The 13,286-nt window shown below is 44.2% G+C and overlaps 1 protein-coding gene across 3 annotated transcripts in view; it reads left to right on the forward strand.

Moving 5' to 3' along the window:
- IQGAP2 (IQ motif containing GTPase activating protein 2) overlaps window positions 1-13,286 on the forward strand; it is a 272,620-nt gene that overhangs the window by 151,934 nt on the left and 107,400 nt on the right. For all 3 annotated transcript variants that reach the window (XM_084802701.1, XM_084802702.1, XM_084802703.1), the window contains 3 exons: window positions 10,455-10,522; window positions 11,402-11,515; window positions 12,750-12,928. In XM_084802701.1, coding sequence (XP_084658827.1) covers window positions 10,455-10,522; window positions 11,402-11,515; window positions 12,750-12,928 — 361 coding nt within the window. The remainder of the gene's footprint in view (window positions 1-10,454; window positions 10,523-11,401; window positions 11,516-12,749; window positions 12,929-13,286) is intronic.

Here is a 13,286-nt window from a genome sequence, read left to right on the forward strand (position 1 = left end):
ACTTAGAATGTCTTTTTTAAAAAAATGAATAAATAAAATAAGGTATAATTTCTGCAGGAGGTGATGGAGGTGGGGAGCTCCCGGTTTGCTCCTTTCTGTCTCTTGCTATGTGGCCTGAGGGTCAGTATACCAATAGGACTTTTTTGGGGAGATGGCAGGGGAGAAGGGTTTGTTTTGGTTTTTGAGATAAAGTCTCATAGTATGGTCCAGACTGACCTCGAACTTACTCTGTAGACCTGGCTGGCTTTGAACTCACTGATCTACCTGCCTCTGCCTCCTGTGTGCCAGGATTAAAGGCGAGTGCCACCACCACCAGGCCCAATAGGTTTTCTTAGAATGTGTCAAAGCCTGGGGCAGTCACTTAACACTGTGTGACTTTGTGCTGCTTTTGTGACCTGCTAAGTCAGCCGTCATTATGTCTGCATGTCACACAGATGGTCTCCGGATCCGTAGCATGCTCCCAGGGCAGCAATGTGTGTGAGCTTAAAGCGATTTTCTGAGGTGGACGCTCAGGCAACGTGTTCTCCAGCTTCAAAAGCAATAGTGACAGTATGCTGAGGTGACACCTGTCAGGTGACACACCTTTGCTCCTAAGAAGTCACATGGAATGGCATCGGAGTTCACGAAAATGCATTTACTATAGTTTAAATAACGGCTTGATCAGCTCTGGAAGAAAGAATGGGTCATTTCTCGCTTACCGTTGCCACGTGTGTGCAGACGCCGATGTCAGGGTTCTGGGTCTTTATCAGTTACTTTTCATGGATGTCCCTGTGCCTTTTTGACATCCCGGAGAGGGTGTGTACTGGGTCATGCATGTCACACATTTGGCCACCTTCTTCCATGACTGGCTCTCCTTCACTTTTCTCTGTCCTTGCATGTTTTGTGGCTGTGTCTCTGGAAGGAACTGAGAAATCCCAAAGGGTGTCCAAGGCTTTTCTACACAGCTCCCTCCTGCTGTGGTTTAGAGGGCTGTCTGTCAGTCACTCCCAGGAGGCTGCTGTTCTGTGTTGCTCATCAGCAAGGCGCACTGGGAAGGAAGCTGGGGAGCAGTTTGAAGGACGCCTTTAAGGAGTGCAGTTTACTCACGTTGCACAGTTATACTGGCTGCAAGGGCTGCAGCATAGCTGGAGTAGAGAGTTGGCCTTACCTGTCCTTACCAAGTCAGAGGTTCTGGTTATAGCTCAGGAACCCGGAGGGGCGGTCACCCCAGGTAGTTTTGCGTATCCCTCCCTCCCTGCCTTCCTCCTGGACCAGCCTGTGGGCTGATTGACCTACAAATTCAGCCTTGACCCTGACCGAGCTTGTCTGGAGTCTGATGTGGAGTTAGCAACCCACCACACCTGGCCTGGGGTTCTGCCCTTGCTTGCTTTTTTTTTTCTTTTCTTTTCTTTTCTCTCCTGCCAGCTCCTTACCTTTCCGTTCAGTACCTGATCTCAGCCTCACTCACTGCCCGTCACTCATGACCAGCTTAGCTTGGCATTTTCAAGCTTGGCCTAATTGAGAGAGACTTGCCTTCTTGCTGGGTGGCCTCTTCTTTTTCCAAGGAAATGTTTATCCTTTTTCCCCCCCTATTTAAAAAAAAAAAGGCAGCATGCTCTCATTGTGAGGAAAAGAAAACTGGAAAATGTAGAAAGAATGTTAAAGAAAAAGCTAAAACAGTCTCGCAAAATCACGTAAAAACCACTGTTACTATTTTGGAGACTTTGGACATAAAATCTATATGGGGCATGTTTTCCTTTTGTGGCTTCCTTTGGAATGTTTTAAAGCCTGTGGAAAGAGAAAAAGAAAAAGAAAGAAAGAGAGAGAGACAGAGAAAAGAAAGAGAAGAAAGCTGTGCAGGAAGCCTAGCTGAGGTACTTACTACACATTTTTTAAAAAATATCTGGAGGCCGTTTTATGTACACTGAAAAACACTGTGTGTGTCGGATGGTGCTCTGTTTATAAAGACATAACAAATGACATCCAGCAACTGTGAAATGTTTAGACGGTTATCAAATTGAATATGTTGAAATGATTTAAACCATAATGCGCTGTTAAAACAATCATATTTCCTTCATATCCCTTCAGAGGAGATGAAATGCCCAGTCAGGGTTGTACACTTACCACCGAAACCAGATGGGAAGGATCCAGCTCTGTTTGGCCCCCGCTTTCCCTGTTCACACACTAATGCGCTGCTCTCCTACCATTTTACCTAACCTGGGGCAACATGATTTTAACCTCAACAGAAATAAAAGGGCACACCTTTCAGTCTAGTTTTTGACCCATTCCTTGGTAAACGTCACCTTACGTTGGGCTCTTGTCTCAAGATGACTCAGACCCTGGCCAACAACGTCAAGTTAAGCTCTGCTTGTTTCGTAAGTCAGCACCACTTTTTTTTCCCCCCATTTCTAGGTCTGTGGCTCTCATGTAAAGATTTTTTCTTTACTGTCTACCACCGTGCATTACCCTACAGTGACTCACTCCCTAAGTTTCACTTGGCGTTGTAGCTTTACAAAGCATCGCCTGTCTTAGTGATGTATTGGCCTGACCTGTTAGCGTTATTAGAAGCATATGTACGCCTTCTTCATTTTCTTCCTAAAATTATAGTTGGGCTTTCTAGAGATTCCATCTCCTCAGAGACAAAGGAGGGACAACTGAGTGCTCCTCATGCTGTCCCTGGTTTATCCCCTCAGGTCAGGTACCTGGCTCCTCTCAGCTTGACTGCTCACTGCTGTTGGAGTCCCTTTCCCTCTGGCTGTTTTTTGTCAACCTGTGCTCTGCAGTCTTCCCTCACTTTGGGACACTGCCTTAGCTTTGGGGAGATTTCTTGGCTAATTTTGAGTTCCTGATCTTTATTTCCTGTAGTCTATGTAGTAATAAGAACAAGTACTTACCTATGCTCCATAAACAGATAAAGAAGAAAGCAGCTATGTTTTAATAGCTGCACTTTGAAAAAGTAAAACAAAGAGTTGTGCATGGACGATTTATCTCTAACAACTTTCCTTTTGTGCACTGCGTGTTACACTCTGTTGATCACTTTGAACTCCTGGCTTTTTAAAGACCGAACCAAAGATGAATCTTTCCCTCTTGGTCCATACCATGGTCTCTCCGTATCGCTCACGCTGAACTTAAACTCACAAACCTCCCACCTCATGAGAACTGGGCTTACATCCGTGGACCACCCTGCCTGCCTAATACCTTCTGCAGGGAGATTCTGCAGTTGTCTTCAGCTCTCTGGTTTTCAGATGTGGTGCCAATGCATAAATGGCTTGCAGCGGGCTTGCAGTGGTGGAGGAAGGTGGTGGCAGGCAGATCCACTTCTGGTTGACCAGTTGTTCTAAATTTCCTGACTACTTTGTAGAGGGCTCCTGTCCTCCGGCTCTCCCACGGTGTCATGGCCACCTGGCCCACCAGTGGAAGTGTTGAACACAGTGCGCAGTAATTAATATATAGCCTTCATTGATTTAACAGTCTCTTTTCTTGGAAGTCTCCTTCTCACTGCACCGCCCCCCACCCCCAAAAAAATCTGATTTACTGAATTTTCCTCTAAAATACCAGACTGATTGTAATTCTTGCAGTGCACATTTGAATTTACGAGTAAGCTCTCTAGTGACAGATTTTGGCCTGAAAGACAGACTCTGGTCCCCGGGTCTTGGGAGGTTCCTGCGGAGATGGCAGCATTGGGGAGTAAGATGAGAAAGACATTTGCTCCTTTCTGTAGCCTTCAAACTCCTCCTCGCTCAAAAGTCTCCGCTTTTGGATATGTAAATTAATGGCACACTTCTGTCCTGTCTGAGTTACTCTATGGCTATGATGCTCTCACAGAACGCTAAGCTCTTTGAGCCTATGAACCATGAAACCTACCATGGTTCCACGGTTTTTTATTGGTTGCAGCTTAAAATCCCTTAGAGTTCATGTTTTTAACTTTGGGGGGGGGCAGAGTTTGCCTAAGCTAATTTGCATATGGCAGATTGCCTCTGGATTCCTTTGCCTTGGACCAAAATTGTAAAAAGCGATGTCAGACTTGCACTTACCTCTGAGCTGTTACATTTGAAACACTTACAGAAAAGGATCCTGGACCTGAGGAACCCTGGGAAGTTATTTAAGCCCTGGCCATCCACTCCATTTATTTCCCTGCCTTGCTCAGGACCATAAACCCAGCCCTTGCCAGTCCCGGGTCTCTCTAGTTTCCCACAGGTCTTTGATTTACAAATGTCCAGGGCACATGGCACAGCCCTAGATGAGCTGGTGGCGATATGGAGCAGAAACTCAGGAGTGGACCCAGGTCTGTCCTGCCTGATATTTCTTCTTAAGATTTTATTTATTTTATATATATGAATGTTCTTACCCACATGTACACCTGCATGACAGAAGAGGACATCAGATCACATTATAGATGGTTGTGAGCCACCCTGTGGTTGCTGGGAATTGAACTCTGGACCTCTGGAACAGCAGCCATCTGAGCCATCTCTCCAACCTCTGTCCTGCCTTTTAAGTTAACATTTCAATACCACAGGATCTTTAATGTGGCTACTAAAAGCCATATATATATATATATATATATATATATATATATATATATATATATATATAGGATTTTTGAGACAGGGTTTCTCTGTGTAGCCTTGGTTGTCCTAGATTCACTTTGTAGACCAGGCTGGCCTTGAACTCACATTGATCCACCTTCCTCTGCCTCCCGAGTGCTGGGATTAAAGGCAATAATAATTTTGAAAACTAATAGGATTTTGTATCTTCCGTTTCGACTTCCCAGACTTCAGCTGATATTATTTATACAACTAGTACTAAATGGGCTAGTGAGCGTTACCTCCAGGTGACCCCTCCCTGCAGGCTTACATCAGCAATACAGGTGTGATCTACCTTTTCACGGGTTAAGAGGCTTCCGGTTCTACACAGAGTGCTCTTGAGTGCTCTTGTTGCTATTGGTCAGGTAACAACAATGCCACAGCTTACTCTGCCATGCTCCTGGCATGCTGTGTTAGACGTTAGTCAGCAAAGGGTGCATAGTAAGCTCTGTGCGGAGAGTTAGCTACAAGCAGCATGTAGTACGTTCAATGGATTTGGTTATTTAATATTAAGTCTCAATTGTCTGTGAATGTCAGGTCAGTGATGGCCTCCTGGTCTTTAAATATTTGGGAAAGAGTACTCTTCAATGTGGGATGGTGGATGCACACAGCTTCCAGGTAGGCATTTGCTCCTTGTACCCATCTGCTTGGAAGCGTCTATCATTCAGAGATGAGGAAGAAAATTCCCACCCTAGAAGAAGTGATGATAAATATTGAAAGTTGAAGCTAAATACAATATAGTTAATTCTTTGGAAATGATGTCTGAGAGGCCATAATGCAAGTACGTTTTCTACCTACTCCATCATACCAATCTAAGAAAAGCTCGGGTCTACGTTTAAAAGCAAGCTTTCCCATTTCACAAGCTAATTTCCCAGCACCACCTTGTGGTGACTCATAGATAATCAGGATGTTACTGAAATTTCCATTATTGTCTTTACTTTCTTTACCACAAATGTGAAAAATCACCACATTCCTTTAGTATAAACCGTTAGTTTCATATTGTCAACAAAGCTATGCTTTTTTTCTCTGTTTGTGAGACAAGGGGACTGTGGTGCCTAGGTTGGCCTCTACCAATGAGGTCCTACAGTCTTTGCCTCCTGTATAGTTGGGACTGTTGGTGTATGTGCCACTATGCCTAATTAAGCTATGCTGTGACACCAAACCATATTTATATTAAGGGAAGCATACTATACAGAGGACACATTCTATCAGTAGCAATTGGAAGAACGAATGAACAAGATATAATATAAAAATAGCTGCATCCAGATCGCTTAGCCCAGTTCTTTAACTGTTAGTCACTACTGACATAAAATTAGTACAATCACAATTTAAAATTTTGTCTTTACATTTGAGAAGTTTGTACGTGTATGCTATTACCTTTGATAATATCTACCTCCCATCTTTGCCCTCCAACAAACTCCATATTCTCCGTTGCATGTCCCACTCCCAACTTGGTGTCCTTTTGTTATTGTTCTGGTTTGTGTTGTGATGGGAGTTCCCTTTTTGCAATGTTAGAAAGGGACCCAGGGTCCAGTGTGCACCAGGCAAGCGCCCTGCTCTCAACACGTCACAGCCCCATTAGAACTGCAATATTTTTCCCATGTAATAATGAATTAAGAAATGCTTCATAAAACAGCATGGCTTTCTAAATGTCACCGTGGTCTCCTACTGACCGTGTTCGACATGACCTTCACAGTCTTTGGTGACTGCAAATGGGTTTTGATCTTTGATAATCTCTAAAGATATAGACCTTAAGCTTAGGGGTGTGTCCTGTCTTTCTGGCTCTGAATCAAGGAGTACATGACTCTTCACAGCGGGGGTTTGGGGTGGGGGCCAGGGGGTTGTCCAGTATTGGCTGGGGGTGGGGGGGTGGAGGGATGTCCAGCTTTGGCTGGGGGTGGGGGCTAGGGAGGATGTCCAATGTTGGCTGGGGGTGGGTACAGGTGGGGGGGGGATGTCCAGCGTTGGATGTTCTCTCCCTGATAAGATGAATAACATGGTATTGCTATCTCATTGGGAATATTTTCTTCCCATTTCTTCCTCTCTCCTCCTCCCCTTCCTCTTCTTCCCTCTCCTCCCCCTCTGTCTTAGTTTGAGGTTTTTTTGTTTTGGTTTGGTTTGGTTTTTTTTTTTCTGTGAAGAGACACCAGACCAGGGCAACTCTTATACAGGAAAGCATTTAACTGGGGCTGGCTGACAGTTTCAGAGGATTAGTGCATTATTGTCATGGCGGAAACATAGGGACAAGTAAGCAGACGTGGTGCTGGACGAGCCAGGAGTTCTGCCTCTTGATCCGCAGGCAGCAGAGTGTTCCACAGTGGGTGGAGCTTAAGCAACATGAGACCTCAAAGCCCACCTCCACAATGACGCACTTCCTCCAACAAGGCCACACCTCCTAATAGTTCCACTCCTATTCAACCCATCACACCCTCCTTCTCCTCCCCTCCCATTTTTTGATAACTCACAGTGCTGGGAGTTGAACCTACAGCCTTGAGCACACTGGGCTGTATCCTCCACAGCCCCTGGGAAATCTTCATGGATAGTATTCTGAAATGATACGGGGATAAGGAAAAGGGCATCCGCACAGACTGCTGGCAGTCTGCGGCTGTGCCCAGCCCAGGTCCATCTGAGTAGTCAACATTACACAGTTGCTATAGTCCGTGCCAGATGCAGTTCCTGGGGAAGGTGAGAAAACTGGGAGCCCGAGGTGTTGGCTGGATGGCATCAGGCACTGGCTCCTCTCCAGAAGTGTGTCTAGCCCTGTGCGCAGCTCTCCCCACAGCTGTGAGGAGCTTTGCGCGGTCCACCAGGTGACTGCGGGTTCTAAAGAATGAGTCACGTTGGTGAGACTGAGATTGCCTGGCCTTGAAGCCTCATGCCAACCAAGAGCCAGCCGGCACCTGTTGCAACAGCCCCACGCCTTGCTTCCCAGGGTTTTACAGGGGACCTACTAGTTACAAAGGTCACTGAACTCAGGGATGTGCAGGCATTAGGTGCCTGTGGGATATTAGATGATTCCTTCCAGTCAAGTTACAACTTCATAACTGATTTTTCTCCTAAGTCAGTGGTTTTCAACCTACCTAATGCTGCTACCCTTTAATATACTTCCTCCTGTGGTAGTGACCCCCCCCCCAACCATAAAACTATTTTCATTGCTACTTTATAACTGTACACTTGCTACTCTTATGAACTGTCATGTAAATATCTGATATGCAGGATATCTAACATGTGACCCCTGAGAAAAGGTGGTTCAACCCCAGGGGGTCGCGACCCACTGGTTGAGAACCACTGTCCTCTGAGCTACACTACCTTGTATAACAAGGTTGATAACAGAGTTGAGTGGACTCCCAGGGAACACAGCTGGAAAATCAAACCAAGTTCAAATCCTCCTGCGGAAATAAAAAGGGATTTTCTTTGGGGGGGGGACTTGGAGTTGCTCTGTTTGTTTGTTTCAGGGCTGAGTACTAAACCCAGGGTTTTGTACATACTAGGCAAGAATCCCATGGCTAAGCCACATTCCCAGCCAGATAATAGTTTTTAAAAACCCTCTAATCACAGAGGACAAATGAATACAATCTTTTCCTCCTTTTATTTTATTTATTATTATTTTAAATATTATTTTTTTATTTTCATTACTATTTTATTTTATTTACATTGATGTTTTACCTCCACGTATGTCTGTGTGAAGGTATCAGATGCCCTGGAACTGGAATTACAAACAATTGTGAACTGCCATGTGGGTGCTGGGATTTGAACCTAGGTCCTCGGGAAGAGCAACCAAGTGCTCTTAACTGCTGATCCATCTCTCCAGCCCCCTGTCTTTTAGTTCTTGAGATAGGGTCTCCCTACTGCAGCCCAAAATGACCTTACACATGTAGGCCAGGATGGCCTCAACCTTGGGATCCAACTGCTTGCGTCTCTGTAGTGCTGTGGAATTGCTTACTGACATATGCCACTACACCCAGCCATGCAGTGTCTTCTTAAGACCATACACATCAAATGTACTGGAAGATTTTGTTCTGTGTTTACCTTTTCTATCTTGTCATTTTGTTTAGGAGGATTTATTGTACACATGTGTACACAGGTGTATGTCTACATAGAGAGAGAGACATACACATGAAGCCTCATACATATGCATACACATTGTGACCATCTAAATGCTTAACATTGCTTAGCGTTTCTAGCATAGTCTAGAAAAATATGTAAGTTTATAGTATAGATAATTACCAAAACAACGTCAAAAGGAAGTTTATGAAAATATTTCATTTTTAACTGAGTGATAATTCCCTTGGCTCTCTCCTTCCTTTCTTCCTTCCTTCCTTCCTTCCTTTCTTTCTTTCTTTCTTTCTTCCTTCCTTCCTTCCTTCCTTCTGTCCATCCATACCTCTCCTCTTCCTCTTTCTTTCTTTTTTTCCTTGGTGGGGTCTCACTCTGTCTCACGTCGTATACCCCTTGCCCTCAGTCCTTGTTCGGCTGGTGCCGTAGGTGGAGCTGACTGTGCCCATCTAGGTGGGTGGTGGTTTTCTTTGTAGCGTTTTCAACCATCTTTTAGCTGCTGACATACATTAATATAGGTGATCGCTTTGGGAAGTCACAATCAAAGACACCACTTCTGGTGCAAACTGCTTATGTTGACCAATATGCAAGATTTTTGTATTGCCTTTGAGAAAGCTTCGTCTTGAATTTCTTTATTTGAAATCTAATGTATTTTATAAACTGCTGAGATCTGTCTAAAACCAACGTTGGGAGTATTCATATTAAAATGTTCAAGTCTCCAAAACCACTCTTGGATCATTTCCCCATGTACATTATTATGTAATTTTTTTTTTTTTACTTCTAACTAAGGTTTCATAGATTTTTTTTAAAACCTACTAATGAGTAAGAAAGTGAAACCAGGCTTTCTTTTAGATGATTCTGTGAATTAACCTTGGGGTTGGAAAGGTCGGGAGAAATATCCAACAGACCCAGGCTGTGACTAGAATTGAGTAGAAGAATCACATAATGAAATCTCTTTGACAGAATTTCAATGCCAGCTCTGTAGACAGTTTGTCAGGTTATGGGTGGTTTAGCGGGTGGCATCATTAACTGCCTAAAGGATTTATCCTTAAACATTTATCATGTAGTCTCTGCTTCTGCTTAGTATTCTGTGCACACCATAATTGGCTTTTTAATAGCATGTCAACCATGATCATTTTATTGGTCTGCTGGTTCAGAAATATGAAACAAATATTTAGATGAATATCAAAAAATTCCAAGTTAAACTGTTCTTTCACCCAAATGAGAATCAATTAAGGAATGTCTATAGAAATTGTGTCTATTGTCTGCCGTTTCATATTAGCTGTCTTTTTATTACTTTAATTTTAACTTTTATTTTAATTTTATGTATGTGACTGTTCTGTCTCCATATGCCCATGGACCATGTGCATGCAATGCTCTGAAGGCCAGAAACTCATCATATCCCTTGGAACTGGATGGTTCTGAGCTGCCAAGTGGGTGCTGGGAATCAAGCCTGTCTTCTAGAAGAGCAGCCAGTGCCCTTACCCACTGAGCCATCTCTCCAGCCCACTAGCTGTGTTTTTCTTCCTCTTATACACGGATGGTGGAAGGGTGTTGATCCCAGGGAAAGACACACACACACACACACACACACACACACACACACACACACACACATCCACACACACACATGCTGCAGAACACCAGCATTTGGGGGGCACTGGCTGGAGTTAGCACTGGCCTTGCCCACCTGGGGCTGTGGTACCTTGTGAGGCACTTTAGGCTACGAGATCTCTCTTAGACTCTTCTCAGTTGAAAATATTCTTTACTTGTATGTACACCGTAGGACTTGGGGTAATAAAGGTTCTGATGGCTTTATGTTTTTTTTTCTTTCAGTTTGTATCTGTTTAAACTGGGGATTGCGCCCCAGATCCAGGATTTGCTGGGGAAAGTGGATTTCACAGGTACTCCTTTTGTTCCTCTTTGTCTTTATCTCCTCTGCAATCCAGTGATAAGAAAACACTTAAGTGCCACCTTCTTCCCTTTGGCGTCACTTGTTCCCTTCTTCCTCTAGACCAGTGGCTCTTGACCTTCTTGATGCTGCGTCCCTTTAATATAGGTCCTCATGTTCCTCATGTGGTGCTAACCCCTGACCATAAAATTATTTTCATTGCTACTTTATAACTGTAATTCTGCTATTGTCGTGAATCTTAATGTAAATATCTGGTAGGCATAGTATCTGATACATGTTTTGAAAAGGTCGTTCGACTTCTAATGAGGCCGCAAGCCACAGATTGAGAACCACTGCTCTAAACCAACAAGGGAAAACCTGCCATCTTGGTTTAAAAATGCCCTGACAAGGGTAACTCAAGGGTTTATTTTAGCTCACAGTACAAGGTTCAGTCAGTCATGGTGGTGACGTCAGGGCATCAGGAGAGAGAAGCACCTGGTCGTATGATGGCCACAGTCAGAAAGAGGGCAGGGAAGACATGCTGCTGCCCAGTTCTCTTTCTCCACTCATAGGATTTAGCATCCCTGTCAGAAGGGTACCACACACAGTGAGCAGATCTTTCCGCCTCAGCTAAGGTCATCAGTAGCATTTCTCACAGGCAGATGCTCTCACAGACAGACTCCAGAGTCTACCAAACTGGCAATGAACAATAATCCCCACACTGGCCTATCTTGCTCATGTCTACCCAGGTCCCCTCCTCCAGGCTTGTGGCATGAAAGACTCAAGCAGACTATTTGGAAATGGCTCCACCTTCCTGAGAAGGAGAGTCTCCCCTTCCTGCCTTCACCGCCGGGGTCCTTCCTTTGATTTTTGTTTTCTGTTGTCGTTTCAGAGGAGGAAATCAGCAACATGAGGAAAGAACTGGAGAAGTACGGGATACAGATGCCGGCTTTCAGTAAGATTGGCGGCATTCTGGCCAACGAACTGTCCGTGGATGAAGCCGCATGTAAGTGGGCCTCATAGCAGTGCTTGTCATTGGCCTGCAACTTACACATGCGCATTTGCTGATTTTTTTTTTTTTAGTGCCATAAAACAGGATACTTCAGAGATACTTTAAGAACTATCAAGGTTTTGCTTCTTTCGGGATTTTTGTTGTTATTGTTGTTGTTATTATGGTTGGCGCTGATGGTTCTAGATTCCTCATCTCCAAAAGACTAACTGCAACCAAATGTACATAGATAACTTGATGATTTTATTGTCTTCATAACACAATCTGCCAAGAACTGGATTACTTCCCTTCTCTTCTCATCACCTCCGAGTTCAGAACACCCACGTATCTTAATAGGCAGTAAGCATCCTCTTAGATCTGCAGGTGGGCAGCACGGGCTGCTTTTCTTTCAGAAAGTCCGGCAAGTTTCAGAAATGCTCACTGTGTTTGCAGGAGTACTGTCAACACCAGGAACCCTGACATTTTTGTCCTTAGTATTATAATTAGTTACCCAAGGGCATTTGAACATAGCCGAACAAATCAACTTTGGGTTTTAAACTTGCATTTTGTGTGACATGAATGTAGAGATTTCATAAATACTTTTGCTCTGCAAAACATCTCTCTACTTGCTGGGTCAGGGTGTGTACTGCTGTGACTCTTGCAGTGTGGCAAGCTAAATTGCAGCTAGCTCTTAAAACCCACTTGTTTAAGGCTGTGTTGCCCTGAACAGGAAGCGAGGGCTCACCCTGTGCCCTAGTGGATGGCATAGTACCTGTGTCATCTGAGTGCCTGGATAAATAGATAAGGACTACTTCACAGATGCTGGGATCAGGGACAGGGACAGGCAAGCCTGCAGACAGATTAAAGGTCTCTTTTTTGTTGTGCTGTGTGTGTGTGCAGGTGTGCATGCACACACAAGTACATTGCATGTATAAGCCTCCTCAGAAGCTGTCCACAATGTTGTTAGAGACAGGGGTCTTTTATTGGGACCTGAGGCTAGGTAATTAGGTTAGGCTAGCTGCGCCAGTGTACCCCCAGAGATCCACTTTGGCCACCTCCTCAGTGTTGGGATTATAAGCACGTGCCACCATGTCTGGCTTCTTTCATAATGGTGAGTTATCTCCCCACACCCGAGGTCTCTTTTACTTACTGGAAGCTAAGTAAGACAGTGAAACTGCTTGAGTTCGTGGGTATCAATGTTGTCAGTATCTTTTGCTGATTAAAAAAAGTCTCCTCTCTCTTTACTTTTCAGTACATGCTGCAGTCATAGCCATTAACGAGGCTATTGAAAAAGGAGTGGCCGAACAGACCATTATAACACTAAGGAACCCAAACGCGGTTTTAACTTTTGTGGATGACAGTCTCTCCCGGGAGTACCAGAAAGAGCTGTGGGAAGCCAAGAAGAAGAAAGAGGAAAATGCAAAACTGAAGGTACTTATTAAAGTCTAGGCAACCCGTGTACTAGTGGACATGGCTATGAGCTACTGATGTGACGAGCACTCGTTGACCACGGTGATGTATAATCAATGGGCATTGGCCTTCCTTGATTTGGTGAGATTGAAGGGTTAAAAGACACGTAACTACATAACATAACTATATATTCTTTTATGAACGACACTGAAGGGCTGGGCATCATGTTATAAGCTTACTGTGTAGCCTAAGAGGTATAGAAACGGCAGCTTCAGATAAGTTTTGTTTGATGTCATCTTTAGGCTCCATGCCATTTATAAAAAGTGTATATCTGTGAGCAGACATTAATAATTCAGTGAGGAAATGTTTAGAGAGGAAG

Source organism: Acomys minous (genome assembly GCF_964271855.1).
Source record: "Acomys minous genome assembly, chromosome: 11".
Lineage (NCBI taxonomy): Eukaryota > Metazoa > Chordata > Mammalia > Rodentia > Muridae > Acomys > Acomys minous.